The following is a 21,252-nucleotide window of genomic DNA, read 5'->3' as shown; positions in this document are numbered from 1 at the left end:
AAGAAAGAGAACGTTTCATAAAAAGATGGAGATGGACCCCCTGCGTTTGTCATTTTCATGGCACCTCAAGTCCTGCTGCCACTGCACCTCTCCATCATATTGTCTGAGGCTTTTCTGCTTTTGATTTCTTTCCCAACATCTGTCACTTCTGTTCAATCTAACATGGCTCCCTCCCCTCTCCCTTATATTTATATATACATGAACCTTCACGACTATCCACTTTCTTTTTTTTGATTCCACCTACATACTTGATCTTTTCTTACAGTGCTCTCATCTCACATTCTTTCTTTCTTTTGCCACTCTCTGTCTCTCTCTCTCTCTCTCTCTCTCTCGCTCTCTCTCTCACTAATGCTCACTCACTCTCTCACCCCTACTCACTCTCTCTCTCTTCCTCTTCCACACTCCGGCTCCTACACAACACTACTGAGAGTGCGAACAGGAACACAGGCATCTCATTTCAAGACGCAAGGAAAGAGCTTCAGAGGGAGGGAAAGGAGGAGGAGGAGGAGGAGGGAGAAAGAGGGAGAGAGTAAGCGAGAAAGGAAGAAAGAGATGATGAGAGAGGAAGAAAGCAAGCAGGGCTATATAAGGACAGTCTGAAAACGCCAGGGTGTCTGACCAAAGGCTTTCCCCGTATTAAAAAGGAGGGGAACACTCTTAACCCTCCTCTCTTTCTTTCTTTCCATCTCCCTCCCTCCCTCCCTCACTCACTCACATCAAGTCCTACAGAGGAGGGTCTAAGGTGAGCTGAGCCCGGCAGGACTTGTGGAGTCAAAAGGAACCGAAACAGGGAGAGCAGGAAGACGCGCAGAGACGGTGAGAGAGAGAGAGAGAGAAGACAGGGACACAAAGAGGTTGAAAAGAGCGTCTCCTGGAAGATCAGCTCCTCTTTGTTCCTCACCTGGCTGCCCGGGCTCTGGGTTTCATTCATTGAGTCGGCGTGCCGGTCTGCTGCCTCAGCGCGCGCGGCCACAGGCATCTGGGTGGAAGCAGCTGGTGCTCCGCCACAGGTAAGCTCAGGAGAACAACCCTGCCTCTGCATGCATGGAGACGAGGAAGTCAGTGTCTGTCTCGTAACGTCTCGTAACGCCTCATGGAGTTAAACGTTGTGCATATGATTCTAATCCGGTTTTATTCATCATCTCCAATATGTGAATGTAGAGCTGTGATTTTAGATGAGACGTTGGACTCTAATGTGTGAGTTCTGTATTCACCGTTCTGAATGAATTAGGTACAGTAACAAAGTGACATTATTCTTTACCTACCTTCTTAAAGTACTGTCACATTATTCCTTCATTCGTTGCGATGTATTCCTGTCATTATGCAATGTCTTGCACTTGAATGACACATTTTCTGTTTTAATGAAGTGTGGGAACATCTGGTAACCTCATTCATTACGTATAACCAGACCTGACCTAAAATCCTAATTTGCTCTCCTCTGTCTGAGGGAAAGGAGAAAGTGAGAGAGAGAGAGAGAGAGAGTGAGAGAGAGAGAGAGAGTGAGTGTGGGAAGGAGAGAGAATGTGTGAATATGGAAAGTGAAGTGAAGTCCAATGGGTTTACTGCTTGGTGAGTGAGTGAGGGAGCAGGTGGAGGGATTGCCTGCCCCCACAGTCAGCTGGGGAGAGAGAGAGAGAGAGAGAGAGAGAGAGAGAGAGAGACGCTCATTCCCACTTTAACAGACCGTAAGTCAGCATAAAACAGGACTTTTGTGAGAGGCAGCTGGTCAGTGTTAAGAAGCCTAAAATCCACAACAGGGGATGGGCCTGTGCGTGTGCTGTCTACATGCATGCACATACCTGTGTGTGTGTACATCTGTGTCGGTAACTGTGTGTGCATTTGCATTTATGAGAAGGCACATGTGTGTGTGTGTGTTAGTGAGCGTGTGAGTGAGCGAGTGTGTGCATTTGTATTTCTCTGTGGTAAAGGTAGAGAGCTGTTTGTGTTTTTTTGGGGGGGAGAAGGAATTGGTCCCTTGGGCACCTGGGGTTTGTAGTCTTCTTTGAAATCTCACAGAATTACAAGTCCACTCGATATTAGTTTTCCGTTATGGCCTTCCCAGCGAGAGCCAGGCCCAAACATGCTGTCTCCCTAGCGAGGGGAGTGGGATGATCAACTGTGCGGTGTCAGAGAGAGACTGGAAAAAAGTTATCAAGCTTTCACAAAATCTCTCTTCGCTTTTCATCACTCTGGTTTTGTGTGTCCAGACGGGGGAATGGAATTTTATCACGCTGTGGTAAACTGTCGAAAGCTGTGATCTTCAACTTTACTGCTTTGGGTCGCTTCTTAAGTGACACTGATTCACTCTCCATTGGGACCCAGTGAAGCATGTGGCCATGCTGGTCCATATTTGGATGACCACTTTGTTTCCTAAACATGCTGTTTAGAGCTTTTTTATGTCTGTGGTGGACTTCCTGAACCCCAGACAACACCTGCGCGGGGAGCCCTCAACCACTCACTAATCTGATGAGTCGGCAGAAATAAGACTCTGAGGTTGGGACAAATGTGTCAGTTTGTGTTACACAGAGTTATCAGGGATCTGTGTGTATGCGAGTGGACAGTGTTTCAGTGAGTCAGATATGGGCAGCATGAGGAAAAAACTGCATGTGTGAGGGTGTGCATGCAGGTACTTGTGTGTGTGTGTGTGTGAGTCAGTGCTTGTCCTCTGAGAGCAGGCTGAGGTGTGTGTGTGTGTGTGTGTGTGTGTGTGTGTGTGTGTGTGTGTGTGTGTGTGGTTGAGAGTGTGTGTGAGTGTGTGCATGCAGGTACTTGTGTGTGTGTGTGTGAGTCAGTGCTTGTCCTCTGAGAGCAGGCTGAGGTGTGTGTGTGTGTGTGTGTGTTTGCGTGTGTGTGTGTGTGTGTTTGAGTGTGTGTGTGTGTGTGTGTGTGTGTGTGTTTGAGTGTTTGAGTGTGTTTGCGTGTGTTTTATGGCCTCCATGTTATGTGTGGCTCTCCCTGTGATGCTCTGAGAGGCTGAAAGCTCTGGCAGACCTGCTGGTTCATTGACCCGCCCCTGCCTGAGGACCAAGGCTTGAGCTTGTGAATGGCACTTTGCTCCGATTGACCTCCCCCCCCCCCCCAAATGTCTGTGGCTTCACAGCGAAAGCCCCCAATTGTCTGTCTGAATGCACTGTGATAGGAGCACAGGGACTCCATTGGGGATGTTCCCTTGTTTTTAGTTTGTACTGTAGACTCTTTGTTGAGGATCCCTCAAATCTGATGGTGATTGATGGAGGTCCAAAATAGTTGGATAGTATGCAGCCTGATGGGAATGAATGTGTTTATAAACTCACAAACAATATTCTTAGAATGTGTAAACGGGAGTCCATTTAAGCCATCTTGTAATGTTATGTACGAGGAGGAAAACGAATGAGTTCATTTGAACTTGGGACAATTCTCCTTGAGCTGAGATTTGGTAGCACTGTGAAAGTTCATTCGCTTTTGCTTTGGAAAATGGATTAAAGCCAGAGAGGGTAATGGCGTGCTCTATTAAAAAGAGAGAAAAAGAGCACATTGTGGTCACATAATTGAACAATCGCACTCTTGGTCAGCACTTATACACATTACTTGAGCCTGCAAAAGACAAACTAAGCCTTGTGTTTCGTGGCATTTTTTCAGATTTTTTGGTCATTCGAAGGCTTAGCGATGGGTTTCCAACCAACGGGCAAAATATGGGACATTTATCCCACTGCCTATCCCTAACCCAATGAATAACACAATAGAGCAGCACTGGCCTCACAGCGCACATGGATGTATTTTCTGTGAATCTTGACTTACGACGCACACATTCAGGAATTATGTCACCATGTACTGGCTTTGATAGTGAGGCTTGGCACTTGTAACTCCTCTCCTCTGAGCGTCTAGACGTCGGAGCGCAGCATGTGTGAGGGAGACTGGGATGCAGATGGTCTGGTGGGGCGCTCAAATTCCAGGCCCAATTTCGTTCTTTTCTTTTTTTCTTTTTAATGGCGCTTCTCATTTTACTGGAGGTGAGCCGGTGGAAAATAGATGCATATGCCATACGTAGCGTATCTCAGAGTGTCCGCTTTGTGAGAGGAGGTGGTCAGACATTGGGAGGAAATCCAAAGCATTGTCGTTCTTTTGCACACACCAGCCTTGCTATTGAAGAGTTCTTTCTTTAGATATTTGTACAACTCAATACTAGTGAACGTTTGAATGGTCCATTCTGTCTATTTAACAATGTGCTGGAAATTTAAACATCTCTTAAGCACCTTTCTCAAAGTTGCTAGATCGTATCTCCTGAGGTCTTCAAGAAACTGGATGAATCTGTTATTCTGTGTATATTATTGTAGTTATAGCAACCACCATATGAGTACAGACAAATATCAACAATGGAGCCTGCAGAATCACATACTTGTGGCTTAAATAAATAAAAAACCACTAGGCCTCTGAGACTACTGAAAGTCATGTTTAAATCTTATATAAAGACTTGAGTCTGTCGGCCCTTGTGTTCATTCCAGCGAAGTGCAGTGTGGTGGCAGCATCAGGAAAGGTGTGAAAATGTGAAAAAAAGAAAATGGACTTTGGATCAGGCTTTTATGGAAAGAGGAATCTCAGAGAAAATATATAAAAACAACTGAAACAAGCAAACAAGCAGATGTGTGGGATCTGTCAGCGAAGTCTGGCTCAGAGTAGGGCTGAGCTGGTTAATAAACTCATATTCCGAAATGCTGAGGAGAAATGCCGATATACAATACGATATGATATACAGTAATATCATAGTATAATGTTTAAGTATCAATATGTATTTGTAATTTATCTGCAAAAAAATGTAACACATTATGCTGTCCTATAGACTGCCAAAATAAGTTTGGGTGTTTCGGACATTTCCCAAGACACTTCTGGATTAAAAAAAGAATAAACATGAGACAACGTTAGGCCCACACACACAGCATCCTTCATCAAGCAGTGGAGTAAAGCTTTCAAGTAGTGGAATAAAGCATGATGAGGTGGAGTAAAGCATGATGAGGTGGAGTAAAGCATGATGCAGTGGAGTAAAGCATGATGAGGTGGAGTAAAGCATGATGCAGTGGAGTAAAGCATGATGCAGTGGAGTAAAGCCTGATGAGGTGGAGTAAAGCATGATGCAGTGGAGTAAAGCATGATGCAGTGGAGTAAAGCCTGATGAGGTGGAGTAAAGCATGATGCAGTGGAGTAAAGCCTGATGAGGTGGAGTAAAGCATGATGCAGTGGAGTAAAGCATGATGCAGTGGAGTAAAGCATGATGAGGTGGAGTAAAGCATGATGAGGTGGAGTAAAGCATGATGAGGTGGAGTAAAGCATGATGAGGTGGAGTAAAGCATGATGAGGTGGAGTAAAGCATGAAAGCAGTGGAGTAAAGCACGTATACTGGAATAAAGCATGATGCAGTGGTGTAAAGCATGATGAGGTGGAGTAAAGCATGATGCAGTGGAGTAAAGCATGATGAGGTGGAGTAAAGCATGATGAGGTGGAGTAAAGCATTATGCAGTGGAGTAAAGCATGATGCAGTGGAGTAAAGCATGATGAGGTGGAGTAAAGCATGATGAGGTGGAGTAAAGCATGATGCAGTGGAGTAAAGCATGATTTAGTGGTGTAAAGCATGAAAGTTGTGGAGTAAAGCATGAAGAGGTGGAGTAAAGCATGATGAGGTGGAGTAAAGCATGATGCAGTGGAGTAAAGCATGAAAGCTGGGGAGTAAAGCATGATGCAGTGTAGTAAAGCATGATGCAGTGGAGTAAAGCATGATGAGGTGGAGTAAAGCATGAAAGCAGTGGAGTAAAGCATGAAAGCAGTGGAGTAAAGCACTTATAGTGGAGTAAAGCATGATGCAGTGGAGTAAAGCATGAAAGCTGGTGAGTAAAGCATTAAAGTAAGTTCAGCCAATGGCACAGTAAGGTGTTTGACATTGGGGGGAAGGTGAAAATTGAAGTGTTGTTTTCTTTATTTTCAAAATGGTTTGGCTCAGCAGCCAGACCCTGAAGGTCCACCACTTCTGTTGCCTTATATGATCACGCTACTTTGAAACATTAAGAAGCAGGGCATTACCAACCCATCTTGTCAACTTGCAACGACGGAAGCAGTGGGGGACTGAGGGTTTTATTTAATCGGATGCTGTTTTATGTGGTAGGAAAATGTGATGGGGGAGTCACCACAAGATTATTAAACTATTACCACAATGGCAGTAAGAGATGATCAAATCCCCCCCTCCCCATTTCCACTAGTGGTTTCAGAGATTTGTGTGCTGTGTCGCTAGATTGCTAGAACTAGATTCAGCAACATTTCAGACTACCAAAAGCACCTTACAACAAATTTAGCTCACTTTTTTAATGCTTTCCGAAGCTTTTAGCTACTTTTGAAAATTGAATCAAACGCTAAGATGCATGCATTTTCCGTCTAAATAACACACAAAATATTTTCTTTGTCTCACAATTGGTCTGTCTGCAAAAGTGTGTTGTTAGTGATGCCGGTCGGTATTTCAAATATGGTAATTTCTTATATGCTATTGTATAAACATAGCATTGAATATGTCGATATTTTCAATATACCGCCCAGCTCTAGGCTTGGAGGGAGACTCAACTGTTTTTCATAAGCAGGGAAGCCCAGGCGAGCTGCTCTCCCACTGCTGAGACGGCTACCGCTGTGTCGGATCCCTAAACACAAACAGGCCCTGTGGCAGAGATGACTCTGGAAGAGAGCCGTATCCAGCGGACCTGATCCAGCATCAGCTGCCGTCTGCTGTCAGTGACACACCATGATATTTCACTACTTAATGTCAGTCTCCATCACGTCGCGAAATTAAAAATGATTATTTCTTTTTTTAGTTAGAAATGATGTGAATACCACTACAATGAGGCAAAGGAAAGTTTTCAGAGGTATAACAAGAATCTGTTCCCAGTAGAGGAGTAAAACACTACAATGAGCAACGAATTTGATGAGAAACGACAACATAAACTCCTCTTTAAATGAACTCCTCTGACTCTGTCCTTGAGCCTAAAAAAAGGTGTTTCCCATTCCCAACTCCACTGTTTTAAAAAGCTTTTTACTGTAGACACAACACTGCCTAATGTATTTTTAAAACATCTCTCAGTGTGAACACAACCTCTGATTCCACCATGTGTCCCAGTCAGCCTGACAAAGAGGATATGCACTAAGTTGTGTGCGTGTTTTTGTCTAACCTTTCAAGGCAGTTACCTGGTGTGCTTACAATGGTCATCACTTCAGTGCACCACGCCAGGCCAGTGAGAGTGGACACATTTCCCTAATACTCAAACATTACGTAGATCCCTAAATAAGAGTACGTAAGAGATTCTGTACGTTAAACTAACATAACAATGTGGGTGTCTATGCAGTAGGCCTGTTTTATTGGGATCCTCCCTCTGTCCACCATGGTCAGTTACCCACCAAACCCATGTCATGGAACCGCTCTTGGTGTTCTTAAGCCTCGGTGGGTGGAGACTGGTGATAATATCATGGCAGTTATCCTTGCCCATGTCCTGGATGCTGAGAGGACTCTCTAACCGTGCGCACTGGGAGCAGCTGGTTGTTTAATTTGGACAGTGGCGGCTGCATGTAAACTAAGACACCCCCGGAGGAAAAGTGTGTCTTCGCTTGACGGTAATTTGGCCGGTGGTGCAAAATGTCTGAAGCCGTTCGGCGCTCGGGCTCATCCCGTCTGGACGCGTGACACAGTCTTTTTACGCCTTCGCCCGTGGCCCAGCAGAAACAGATGGCCCGAGCGCAGAGCCAACATTCCTCCTCCCCCCTTTTCCATGTGGGAAAGTTCCCCGCTCCCTGCCAGGACAGGGGGAGAGTAATAAAGATACAATAATTCTGGATTAAAGCTTTAAGAAAACACAGGTATTGCTTTCAATCAGCCATCTCAAATTGTGCCCCCAAAGACCCAGAATGAAATGCAGCATGGTGTCCTTGACCAACCTCACGCTGAATTTAAAACTGGGCCGCGCACTGTGGGGAATATTTGTTCCTAAGCCTCGCCTTTCCCAACGCCTACAGACTTTTACTGTCCGAGTAATGTGGGATTTTACAGTCAGTGTGATTCTTTCGGGATAAATCTGGGAATCTAGGAAATTATTCCTGTGACTCAAATGACAGTGAAAGGTCCTCACAACTCCAAGGCGCCATGGATTGAATTCCCAAGTGACACAAATACTCGTAGAATATATACTTGTCTGCTTAATGCATAAATGTCAAAGCAAGTGAGATGGTACTCTGTAATACAATGATGGTGACTGTCTCTAGTCTTGCACACTACTCCCCAACACAGCACTAGGCAACCTCTCTGGGTAACCAAGATACCTTGTGTTTTATGGGATAAGCCTGATGTAGAGACTTAGTCCGTATAGGAGCCTAAACAAACTTTTCCAGGAAACATGCCCTGTAACTGCAGTCAGGTACTTCAACTTCTTATGGACAGTGGTCTAAACGGCCTGAGTGCCGACCTCCAAACATAAATCAGAGAAAACCACAGGCCTCACCCATGCCTCTAGGAAAGGAATGAGCCTCAAGGCTCTCTGTTGTCTCCTGTGAGTGAGCCAGTTGGTTTAAGTCATTAGTCTCATTTGGCCAAGGCAACTCGTAAAGACTTCATCCAAAGGACACCTTTATGTTGCCTCTTGCCAGATGTGTGTGGAAAGTCTTGTGAAACCTCAACCTGGCTTAGCATACCACCATCACAGTGTTTTTTAACAACTCATGGGGGTGAGAAGATGTGAAGTTGGGTTGAGAAGAGACCAGGAATACAAGACAGGTAAACAGATAGATCAAGAGAAGTTAACAGACAGATTAAGACCGGTAAACAGATCGATCAAGACAGGTAAACAGATCGATCAAGAAGGTAATATTCTCTTTGGTCGAAGTGCTTCATTTGTCACGGTTCGATGTATCAACAATGAAATGAACGTGAGTGTGCGATTGACTGCACCAACTTTGCATCTGGTGTACGCACATACTGGTTTTAGTCCGTTGGTGACCCTTAGAGGCTATGCAGTGCAACTCTTAACATTCTAAGATTGGTTTCAAGTCAATAGGCCGACGTGCAAAAAACGATCATTCTTCTAAATTATTAACACAGTTCTACTCTTCTTCTGCCACATGGGCCTTTTTTGGAAATAATAGCTCATCAAGGTGTATGCAGTTAAATAAGTGGATGTGTAAGTATGCACAAATGCTGTGCAATGCAAAGTCTAATCATAATGGGAGTTTTAGCCTTGCTAGAGGGTATTGCTAGCCTGCCGATGCCATACTCATAATTGTAGTCAGACCAAAAATGTTGTGGGCGGAGTTCAGGCTGGTATCCAGGCTAGGGTATTGCCAATGGCAGAATTAAAAGGGAACGTGTATTGGCTTTAGAATGAGATGCTGTGAGGACCTTCCAAGTGGTACCTTACGAGTGTTTACCACATTGGGCTCCATGGCAACAGGGGCATTCCAGAGGGTACTCGCAGACCAGTCAGGACGGGATGGGGCTATCCGTATGTCAGCCAGGTGCATAAAATTCCGATATGATGTGGTTTTCCCAAATGTAATTGGAGTGATTGACTGCAAAAACGTAAAGGCATTGTTGGAGGTACAATGAAACTTTAAATTCTCATTCTATCAACGTGCAACATATATGTGATCCAGGATGAAATGCGACTGACTAAGATTATGGCAAGGTGACCTGGATCAACTCATGATTAATTTATCGTAAGGTGGCAGGGTGCACGAATGGGTGGCTTCCTTGGACACAATTAACTTGATGTCTGATTTTGTATTTATTTGAGTAGTTATTTTGATATGTTGTTCAACTGCCCATCAAAACACTGTGGTTTCACAGTTAAAGGCTTGGTTGTTAACCATCCTCACCAACTCCAAGACTGTCTGAGGATTATTTAGTGCGGACATAACCTGTTGAACCTTGATAACTGACCCCACCGCATTTATAGCTATTGCCACACTCTGCCACTCTAAAACAACTGTTTTCTTTTGTTGTAAAAGTGACAAATTGGCAATAAAAATGTGTTTTCTTGCCTTTACATTGGATAAGACCACTTCCACCTCGCATATCCTGACATTTCTTTTTTAGTTGATTTGCTGCTTAGTTTTGCCATTTTGTTTAAGTCTGAACACAGCTGTAGCCGAGGCCTACTTATATGTATTAGCATATTCAAATGAGTGTAATTGAGGGAGAAGAGAGGGTGGAGTAGGGTGCTTGTGCATGTCCACTCAATTGCACAACGAAAAGGTGAGTGGAATCTTGTGTGCGCACGGTTTCGTCTTGGGACATTATGCCCCTGGAGCCTAAACCAGCGTGATCCGTCTGAACCCCAGGGGTACGCTGTAGGTTATGGGAAGAGGGAAAAAGCAAGGGGAAGGCAGATGTTGCCAAGAGAATGTTGCGGTTGTAAAACCACCGTTAATGCTTTGCCTTGTAGTTTGATTGGTAAGAGACAAGTAAGAGGCAATCTATAAAAGTCCTCATCGGGGGTTCAGCTTTTTAAAATGCATTTTTGATTAAACATCAACCTACATCAAAGAAGTTCTTGCTACCTGAACCCACGTCATAAAAAATTACTTTTAGTTCTAAGACATTAAGAGTTTTTGTATAAATAATTTCTGCCATGCTGTAGCAGACCTGAACCAGCTCCATGAATTATTACAGCATGCTCGTTCTTGGCAATTACATAGTCTTGATGAAGGTTTTCCATTACCTTTATTTCACGTTCATCATAAATCTGTTTAATGTGATGGGACACTTTCAGACAAGCACTGTATATATTTCTGACACTACAAAGCCTTATAAAAGATCCTGCTATGAGCCAGGGCGCTGTCATCAGTCAAGTGTGCGACCTGCTGGGACTGCTGGCTTCAATTTTTGTAATGGAGAATAGACATGGAGCGTTAAGGAAGTGAGAACTATGACACCAGGATAGGCCATTCATTGTCTTCAAAGTCCTTTATGTTCCTATAAAACATTAATCAAAAAAATGACAAGTTTCACCAAACCGTGAGGCTGCAGGACTTTGAAGTCACCATATAAGCCAGTAATCGAATTCCAAGCTGTCCAAATGTGCCTCAAATTAGGCCATCGTGGAATCTCAGACTGCTTCAAGTCCGATGGCCACCTCAGGGAGCAAGATTTTTATTCTGGGGAACCCTTTTTTTCAAGACGTGTAAATCTGGCTATCCACATTTTATGGAGCAACACAGATCAATAAACTGTCCCAGACAAAGACACTTATAGTTCTAGTGCCCAAAATACTGTAACACCCCTCAGGGCTGTGCTGTGCTGTGCTGTGCAGCAGGGCATTTATCCTCTCTGTATCTTACTCCCATCATCTTATTGCCCAATCAGTGACGGTGATGGAAGACAATAGGCATCTGCAGCTTGCCAATTGGACGGTGACAGTTCGGAATATCCACGCAAGGACTTCCAGTCAGGGCATTTAAAAATCTGAAGTACATTAACACGTGTTTCTTTAACTGTGTTCCGAGGCAAGACCCAGACAGGAAAGCAGAGACAGTTTCAAGATTGCATTTGCAGGTACTTCTAGACAGCCTTGCATAGCTTACCCCTGTGAAAACTGATGCCTGGTCTCAAAGTGAGTATCAGTCAACAAAATAATGTCCCCCTATCTTTATCCTGGAGGAAAGAAGAATTGTTTTGCTCTTTCTGTATTTCCCACTTAATTTATTCTTTCTGTTTTTCTCCCTAAAATTCTGTCGTGCTATCACAAACAAATGGAAACATCTGAGAGAGAGAGCGAGAGAGAGGGTTTGGTTTTTTGGGGACTGAACACAGAAATCAATGTGTTTACATTGAAGTGGTGGATAAAGATGGAAAAAGCAGGGAAATAAATTAAAAATACACTGGGACAACACACTGTCCAATGACATTACGTAAGAGCTGTGAGACGAGATGAGGCCTTTCTAGAATGTTTCCAAATGACTTTAGAAGGGCTTGAGTGGGTTGAACCATTGATCGCTGCCATATACCCAAAAGAACGCTTGTTGTGTTCCAAACCTATATTAAGTGAGTTCATTTTATGTTTACTCATTTTATTATTCCATCATCTCAGTGGGTAGGACAGTGTAATTACATTAATTAACAAGACAGAATAACTCCTCCAGCACTATAATGCTAAGTGGCCTCTCTCTCGCTCTCTCTCTCTCTCTCTCTGTCTTCCCATCTCCTTGTCTCAATTCCTCACAATAAAGGCCCTCCCTCTCTCTCTCTCTCTCTCCCTCTCTCTCTCTCTCTCTCTCTCTCTCTCTCTCTCTCTCTCTCCCTCTCTCTCTCTCTCTCCCTCTCTCTCTCTCCCTCTCTTCACATCTCCTTCTTTCTCAGTCTTGTTCACTCTGTCAGTGTAGTCCCTTCTCAGTGTGAACCGGGCTTGTAGGTTTTGTCGATGGTTAACATTCATGACGTGTGTCGGGTGTGTTTGTCAGCGCTGGCTGATGAGCTATCGAAGACACAAAGCATCCCTTCCTCCAGACCTTACTTGAGCTCCACATTAACTGGGAGTTTGTTTTAGAGACGTGGAGACGTCCCATCAGTAATAGAGTGTCAAAGCTGCCATCTTGTCCGTAAGTGAGATTTGGACATCCTGTCAGTTACATCAGTTGTAGGGCATTAAATAAATGGACTCTTATATTGCCTCAGACCTGTGCACCCGGCAGCTATGAGTTTTAAAGTATGCAGGTGTGTGTGTGTGTGTGTGTGTGTCTGGCGTACTTGTGCATTTGAGGCGAGGGGAGTGCGCGTCAATCACCATAATGATCAGTGAAGGGAAGGTGATACGACCGGGCTAATTACAGACACGGTCACCGGGGAACTCATTACAGGGCCAGCAGACGTTGTGCAGAAGGCTTCAGGCACGGCATGGAAGAAGCTCACACACACACACACACACACACACACACACACACACACACACACACACACACAGGTACGTCATGGGAGAAGCTTTCCTTCCCCACGGGCCTGACATACGGAGCTGCGACAAAAGTTCCAAAATGTAACTTCTAATTAACTGACTTCTCGTCCGTGGGCATTTCGCCCCACCTGAGGGTTTGGTTGACGATCTTGTATATGTTTTAGATGGTGCTGTTTCGTTCTTGATTGACGCGTCACGTGCTCTCTGTTGTTACATTTTGGAGTGCTCTCGGTGCTAACGTGAGAATGGAGAACAGTTCTCAACAGGTCAGGCATTATCACCAGACATGTGGAAAAGATCAACATTTCCACTCTTGGAGGCTACTCGCTTTTGCGTACGCTTTCCTGGACGCTAGTTCACACTCAGTTTTAAGCCCTGGGACCGAGCTTGGGGTCACTATCGAGTAATTCAGTGGAAACAAAGTTCTGCCAGCAAGGCCTTCCAACACGTGGCTGTTGTTCTCAGCTTTGTCAAGTGGTTTCTTAAATTTCAGTTTTATGCATTTAAGACAGACAGAAGGAATGAGAAATAAATGTGGAAGCAGATCTGAACCAATCCATCTCCTATCTGAGCCTGCCTGTGCAGCCACCATTCTGGGAAAATGTGGAAACTGCCAGGTCGGAGCGCCAAAGTCGGGAATGCTTTCCCACGACGGCGAGGAAGAGCTAGCCACTGGGTTTGATCCATCTCCCACAAATTATAGCCCTTCTGATCTCCAGATATGAAGTCATCTTGGTAAAGGGTAAAGCGGTGGATGAGAGCAACCCCTAATTGCTAATATTCCCACACAAAGGCTGACTTGTGAGGCTTCCCCTGTATGCAGAGGGGTGTCTGCAAGAGAGCAGAGTTGCCGTAGTAAGACTCCGCAAAACCAGACGTAATACAGCCTGTACTGACTGCTGGGGCCTTCTCTTTAATGACTTGGTATATAGCAAGCTGTAGAGAATATAAGCTAGCATTTTTAATTAGGGACAGAAAGAGCCATTAATGAAGTTAACTGACAATTTCGAGAGAAAAAAAAACAAGCAGCAAAGGAGGCCAAATGCGTAATAGAATTGAGTGCCCTTCCACTGACACCGCGGTGCCAAACCATATCATTATGAACACATAATCACAAGTGCATATTAGGCAGAGAAGTGTTAATTGGCACGCTATTAAAGTGCCAGCGAACATTATTTCCACGCTGATGTTTTACGTGCTTTGCCATTAACCTGGAGGTCATGCTCAGTAGATGTCTTTTTTTTTGCAGTTACAAAGGCGGGTGTAAAGCAGTTAACTGACGAGGTCAGAGGAATGGGGAAATAACTGACCCCGTGTCTTTTATTATAGACACGGTTGTGTGTTTGACTGTCAGCAGCCTCAGAGCACATGATGGTTTATGCCCCTCACTCTGGCTGACCTAATAAGAATAGAAGAATAGAATAGACTTTATTTGTCATTGTGCATTAGAGACACAACGAAATTTGTTTGTGCAACCACTAAAAAAAGTGCAGTTGTGCTGGGTGGAGGGTAGGAGGGTAGTGTGATTATTAAGTTCTGTGATGGCCCTGGGGATGAAACTGTTCTGCAGTCTGGAGATGCGGGCTGTAGTGGCCCGGTAGCGCCTGCCAGAGGGTAGCAGGGTGAAGCTGCCTTTAGCTGGTCACTCCTGCAGTCAACAGCTAAAACTCCAACCCAAATACCACCAATGTGTCACAGATGTCACCGCCTATAGCCAGTGAATCTCAAACAAACAAGGAACGAGATATCAGGCTAATATAGACATCATCCGAGAAGGGATACTGGCAGATACATAAAAAAAATGTGTGGATGTTGCAATGCTGTCAAGTGGGTGTTGTGGGTGTTGCCGTAAAAGCTCAAACCAGAAGTCTGAAATGTCGCAGTGAAGAGTCCTTTGTAGAGGTCAGTGAAGCTGGGAAGGTAAACTGGAAGTATGGGCTTTCACCTCTTTATGTCTGCTTCAGAGTGAAAACCAGTGGTTTGGAGAGCTTGTCGTAACGGCATGATTATAAGGGGCATTTCTAGGTCCCTTTGTTCCCATAAGGGGAAAGAATGGTCATTAGGAGGAGTTGATTGTAAGGCTGTAGAGTGTAGCACACGGTGTGAAAAAAAAAGAGGTGAAGCTCACAGTGACATGGTCTTTCATTAAGTGAAACCATAGTGTACTTTCTTGACTGAGACAGCCGACACAGGACATCAGCTGACATCAGGAGTCATGTACATCATTTTTACCAAAGTCTGTGTGTCTGTCTGTTTTTGTGTTTGTGTGTGTGTGTGTGTGTGTGTGTGTGTGTGTGTGTGTGTGTGTGTGTGTGTATGTGTGTGAAAGAGAGAGAAAAAGAGAGAAGAGAGGAATAACGTGTGTGTGTGTGTGTGTGTATGCCTTCATGCCTGTGTGTCTGTCTGTCTTAGTGTTTACGTATGTGTGTGTGTGAAAGAGAGAGCGAGAGAAGAGAGGGATAAAGAGTGTGTGTGTGTGTGTGCCTTCATGTCTGTCTGTTTGCATGTCTGTGTTTACATGTTGCTGAAAAAGTGCTTCTTGTTAGTGAAAGTGTATTCAGCTTTAAACCATTCATCAATGAAGAATGAAGCACAAAAAGCAAGCATCCAATTTGTGCCAAAAAACACATGAAGCTCTTAAGTCAGCACAGCCACTAAAACATTCCATATGTCACAACAAGGCTTGAGACAATCCACTTTGACATCTGCAATTTGGTTTGCTGTCCTTGGTATTTTCTATAATTCTTTTTGTTCTTTTTTCTTCCATCTCCAGACATCCTGTCCAGGTCTTACTGGATTTGTTCTAAATCCTTATTACCAGAAGCAATCAAACAACTGAGGACAAATTGACTTTGAATAATGACGGGGACCAGCCGCCTGCTTCTTGCCGGTTTTGTCATAGCTGTCCTACTGAATTTAAGTGATGCTGGTCTGGTGAAGAAAATCCTCAGACATCGGCGCGAAACACTGACGGGTCCCGGTGGGGATAATGTCACCCTCCCAAGCCCTCATCAACCAGTGGTCTTCAACCACGTCTACAACATCAACGTTCCTGCCAGCTCTATGTGCTCCGTGGATCTGGACTCTCCTGGAGGTACGGAACTCGAGCCGAAGGATGCCCCGGCGGCGCCCGGAACGCGGCTCACGGAGCACACTCTGGACGGGGAGAACCAGATCGTCTTCACTCACCGCATCAACATCCCCAAGCAGGCCTGTGTCTGCAACGACGGGCTCCCGGAGCTCAAGAACCTGCTGAGCCGTCTGGAGATGCTGGAGGGAGAGGTGTCCACCCTCAGGGAACAGTGCACCAGTGAGGCTGGCTGCTGTGGAGCCCAGGCCACAGGTATGAGCAAAACTCAACAGGTTATCAGTGATCATCTGTGTGAGCAAAACTCAACAGGTTATCAGTGATCATCTGTGACCATTGAAAGCACAAGCCAGTGGTGTAATGGTTGATTATTACTACTAATAAAGGAGAATTGCATTTTATGTAAATGTCATATTGTAAAATGGATTACCTAAAACAAAGGGCTATGGGATAGGTTGGACATAAGTCATATAAGTCGTAAGTCGACTTGCACGTTTTCTACCAGTCGACTTGCACGTTTTTTTTTTGTAGATCATGTGTAACTCTCAGTTTTTTCCCCCCATTCTTGTTCTTCCTCAGGTACTGTTGGCACGACGCCCTATTGCAGTGGCCGTGGCAACTTCAGCTCTGAGGTCTGCAGTTGTGTTTGTGAGCCTGGCTGGAAGGGACCCAACTGCTCAGAGTCCGCGTGCCCAGATGACTGCTCAGACCAGGGCCGCTGCGTTGACGGAAAGTGCGAGTGCTTCGACGGCTTCGGCGGGCATAACTGCAGTCTGGAGTTCTGCCGTGTCGACTGTGGCAAGTACGGCCAGTGCGTCGGTGGCGTCTGTGTCTGCACCGAATGGTACTTTGGCGAGGACTGCTCCCAGTCGGACTGCCTGAACAACTGCCTTGGCCGCGGGCAATGTGTCGACGGTGACTGCATGTGCGACGAGCCGTGGACTGGCTTTGACTGCTCAGAGCTTATCTGCCCTAACGACTGCTACGACCGAGGCCGCTGCCACAATGGCACGTGCGAGTGTGACGAGGGCTTCACCGGCGAGGACTGTGGCACACGCACCTGCCCCAACAACTGCATGGGCCGTGGCTTCTGCGTGGATGGCCAGTGCGTGTGCAGCGCCGGCTACACGGGCGAGGACTGCTCGTCCCTCACCTGCCTGAATGACTGCAACGGCCGGGGCCAGTGCTTCAACGGCGTGTGCATCTGCGACACGGGCTTCCAGGGCGAGGACTGCAGCCAGCTTTCCTGCCTCAACCATTGCAACAGCAGGGGACAGTGCATCAATGGACAGTGCCAGTGCGACGCTGGTTTCCAGGGGGAGGACTGCGCGGAGCTGTCCTGCCCCAACGACTGCCGAAATCGGGGCCGATGTGTCAACGGGCAGTGCGTGTGTGACGAAGGGTTCGCTGGGGAGGACTGCAACGTCAAGACCTGCCCGTCCGACTGCTACGGACGAGGCGACTGCGTGGACGGCAGGTGCGTGTGCCACGCCGGCTTCACCGGCGAGGACTGCAGCGAGCTGAGCTGCCCCAACGACTGCCACAACCGCGGGCGCTGCGTCTCCGGGCAGTGTGTGTGCGACGAGGGTTTCACTGCTGAAGACTGCAGCTTGAAAGCATGCCCCAATGACTGTCTAGGCAGGGGCTACTGCGACGATGGTCGGTGTGTCTGTCAAGAGGGCTTTGCCGGAGAGGACTGCTCTGTGCTCACCTGCCCTGCCAACTGCAACAACAGGGGGCGGTGTGTCAACGGCGCTTGCCAGTGCGAGACGGGCTTTGAAGGAGACGACTGTGGCCAGAAGAGCTGCCTGAACGACTGCCAAGGGGTCGGCCGCTGCATAGACGGACAGTGTTTGTGTGACGAGGGCTACATCGGAGAGGATTGCTCAGATGGTGAGCTCTTGCTCTTCCCGTGGGAATGAAGGGAGGGCGGCGTGGGTGGCTATAATCCGCTGACCTCCTTTGAACCCTCCATTATAACCTCTCACCAGCTCCCTTTTCATATTTTGTTTCACTTGGCCTTTTTTCCGCAAACTGTGGAAAAAGCATGCAATATGCTGAAATCCGAAAGCCAATTCAAAGCGATTGTGTGTATATAAATTACCCAGACTCCTTGAGGATGATCAATACCATATGTGTGTCTGGTAGAGTCATTACAGCCTTATAGTCATCTGTGGCTAAAGGGAAGGGAAACCCTCTAAAACAATAAAAGACTTGACAAAATGTTCAGTTTTAGGACCCAGAAACCAAGTGCCTGAAGAATTTTGTTCCTCAATACGAGGTTCACTAATTATAGCTAAATCTGTTTTATCCATTCAGTGTTAATGTCTTGCAACTTTGCCCTTCAGTTCCTGGACTTTCCACAGAGAAGTTGTTTCATCACAGGAAATGGGATTATTTTCAAAGTATTGTGTTTATGTAATGTGACGCATAATGGAATCTATTTGAGATCATTTCTTAAAGGGATAGTTCGGTTTTTAAGACATGAATCTGTATACCTTCCCCGTCACCAGTGTCATGCAATCATGCATCACTTACCCCCGACAGCGTCCTGTGAGCAGAGTTCTCGTCCAGTTTTGGTCAAACCGAAAGTAGTCCGGCAGGTTTCCAGACCCAGGAAAATAAAAGGTTTCTCTTCCCAAAACATTATGTGTTCAAAATAGTGATATATTTGCATCCCAAAACCGTTGTAGTGCAAAAAGTCACACCTCGTTATCACTTGGCCCTATTTTCAATACGCTCGATACTGCAGAGTCTAGGGCAGATACTACTAGAGAGTCTACCTGTTTTATTTCGCGAAAGTTGATTCGCGAAAGTTTGATTCACCAAAGTTGCCTGAGAGAAACGTCCATCAAAGGAAAACGATGAAAACTGAGACAACATTTGATAAAATTGATATAAAGCATCGTTTTTTTGTGATGGACATTTCTGTCAGGCAACTTTGGTGAATCAAACTTTCAAGAATCAACTTTCAAGATTCAAACAGGTAGACTCTCTAGTAGTATCTGCCGTAGACTCTGCAGTATCCAGCGTATTGAAAATAGGGCCAAGTGATAACGAGGTGTGACTTTTTCCACTACAATGTTTTTGGGATGCAAATATATCACTCTTTTGAACACATAATGTTTTGGGAAGAGAAACTTTTTATTTTGCTGGGTCTAGCAAACCTGCCGGACTACTTTCGGTTTGACCAAAACTGGACGAGAACTCTGCTCACACGACGCTGTCGGGGGTAAGTGATGCATGATTGCATGACAGTGCTGACGGGGAAGCCATACATATTCATGTCTTAAAAACCGAACTATCCCTTTAAAGGTGCCAAAGATAAGACCCATCTCACCTTAAAGCAAAGCCACTGGGTCATCAGCAAATTGCTTTAGAGACTATTTATGTTGCCCTGTTGCAACCCTTCCTTTGATTTCACTCCTGCTTGAAGTGGCCACTCTGGAGTGCCCTTTGATCACTGGGTTTAATGTCGCGCTTGCTCGCTCTCTCTCTCTCTCTCTCTCTCTCTCTCTCTCTCTCTCTCTCTCTCTCTCTCGCAGTGTCACCTCCCAAGGAGCTGCTCGTGACTGACGTGAACACCGAGTCGGTCAACCTCACCTGGTTCAACGAGCAGCTGGTGACAGAGTACCTGATCACCTACGTCCCCACTGCACCCGGTGGTCTACAGATGGAAATCACGGTACCGGGCGACCGCACTGCGGCCAACATCGACGACCTTGAGCCTGGCATCGAGTACATGATCAAAGTCTTCGCTGTCCTTAGCAACAAGAAGAGTGTTCCAGTCAGTGCACGCGTGGCTACACGTAGGTCCTCTTGTTATCTCTTCTGAGCACGCTCTTTTCTATGTTGTTCTGTGGTCTGTGGAGATGCACCACCCGAATGTGAGAAAAGCTTTCACAGCACGACATCGGCAATCACATCACTTAAAGACACCAGTCAGCATGCCAGCAAGCTTGTTGTATGTCTTTCAGGTTGTGAGCTTGCTAGGTTTAGACCAATGACAAAAAACATTTGACAGTGCAATCTCCGTCAAAAGTGAAGCCACCTGAAGGAACTAAAAAATGACAGATATTTAACCAAAGTTGGTTCTGGGTGGCTCTGACTGATTTTTCTACTTACTCTGCATGCTCTGGCTGCTATTTTTCACGATATGATTATTAATAAACTACATTTTTTCTTGCTTAATTTTCTTCGTAACCTAAATGCATGACACTATGCTGTCCATGTATTTAACAGTCATTGCTTTTTAGACCAGCAGTCCTTACTGATGCAGTAACCCACCATAAGAAGTAGCCAGTACCAGTGCGGAAGTGATGCCTCCACTGACACCTGTCAGAGGTCTTAGTCATTCTCTCACAGTTGGAGACCGAAGGATGGTAGGAAGGGAATTGATATTCAGGAAGTATGACTAATCTGAAACACACTGACGACGGTGCAGACCAGCCAAGCATTGCTGTGAAATGTTCACACTTCAGGGAAATCTTTCCTTGGCAGAATCAGTCATTTGGTGTTTTGCCCCCCCCCCCCTTTTTATTTATTTATTCCTTTCTCTCAAGGAGGAAAGTTAGTTGAAAAAAAAGAGAAAAGGACTGATTTTCAGCACGCCTCAATCTGTTTGTTGGCATAAAGGGTTAACATTTCTGGAACTCTCTTGTCCGTGCAGATCTCCCGCAGCCCGACGGCCTGAGGTTCAAGTCCATCAGGGAGTCGTCTGTGGAGGTGTTATGGGACCAGCTAGACTTCCCGTACGATGGCTTGGAGCTCTCCTTCAGGAACACTGTGAGTTATGTTAGGACATCCCAACTGTGGGAAATACCTTTTGTTTTTTAATAACTCAGGACTGCCCAAACTTTATAGATCTATTAAATGCTTAGTTCAAAGTCATGGGGCACGCGACTAGACCTGGTTGTTTGTCTTATTAATGTAAATTAACAGGGATGTATCTGATACAAATCCACTGGTATAATTGTCAAGTTGAAAACCTTCCCTGTACACCACATTTTATGGAGAGAGTAATAGCAGTCCAGAGAACAATATTAGCATTTTTGCCAGGCAGACACATACAGTATAAACATATATGTATATCTTGCCACGCTGTTTTGTTGGACATCTAGAAAATTCTGTGTCATTGTTACTTCTTCATAAGACAGATGACTCCAATGTCTGCTCTAATTACATGACATAAACCATCCCGCTCGTTCCCAGCTGTGGTCAGTGAGC

The 21,252-nt window shown here is 45.5% G+C and overlaps 1 protein-coding gene across 2 annotated transcripts in view; it reads left to right on the top strand.

The window, feature by feature from the left end:
* Positions 1–738: 738 nt before the first annotated feature.
* Positions 739–21,252, top strand: part of tnca (tenascin Ca) — a 44,410-nt gene continuing 23,896 nt past the window's right edge. For both annotated transcript variants that reach the window (XM_080848121.1, XM_080848122.1), the window contains exons 1-5: positions 739–1,010; positions 15,712–16,281; positions 16,606–17,919; positions 19,572–19,835; positions 20,696–20,811. In XM_080848121.1, coding sequence (XP_080704247.1) covers positions 15,798–16,281; positions 16,606–17,919; positions 19,572–19,835; positions 20,696–20,811 — 2,178 coding nt within the window. In that variant the 5' untranslated portion in view covers positions 739–1,010; positions 15,712–15,797. The remainder of the gene's footprint in view (positions 1,011–15,711; positions 16,282–16,605; positions 17,920–19,571; positions 19,836–20,695; positions 20,812–21,252) is intronic.

Source organism: Sprattus sprattus (assembly GCF_963457725.1).
Source record: "Sprattus sprattus genome assembly, chromosome: 11".
NCBI lineage: Eukaryota > Metazoa > Chordata > Actinopteri > Clupeiformes > Clupeidae > Sprattus > Sprattus sprattus.
This window is presented reverse-complemented; position numbering and strand designations above follow the sequence as displayed.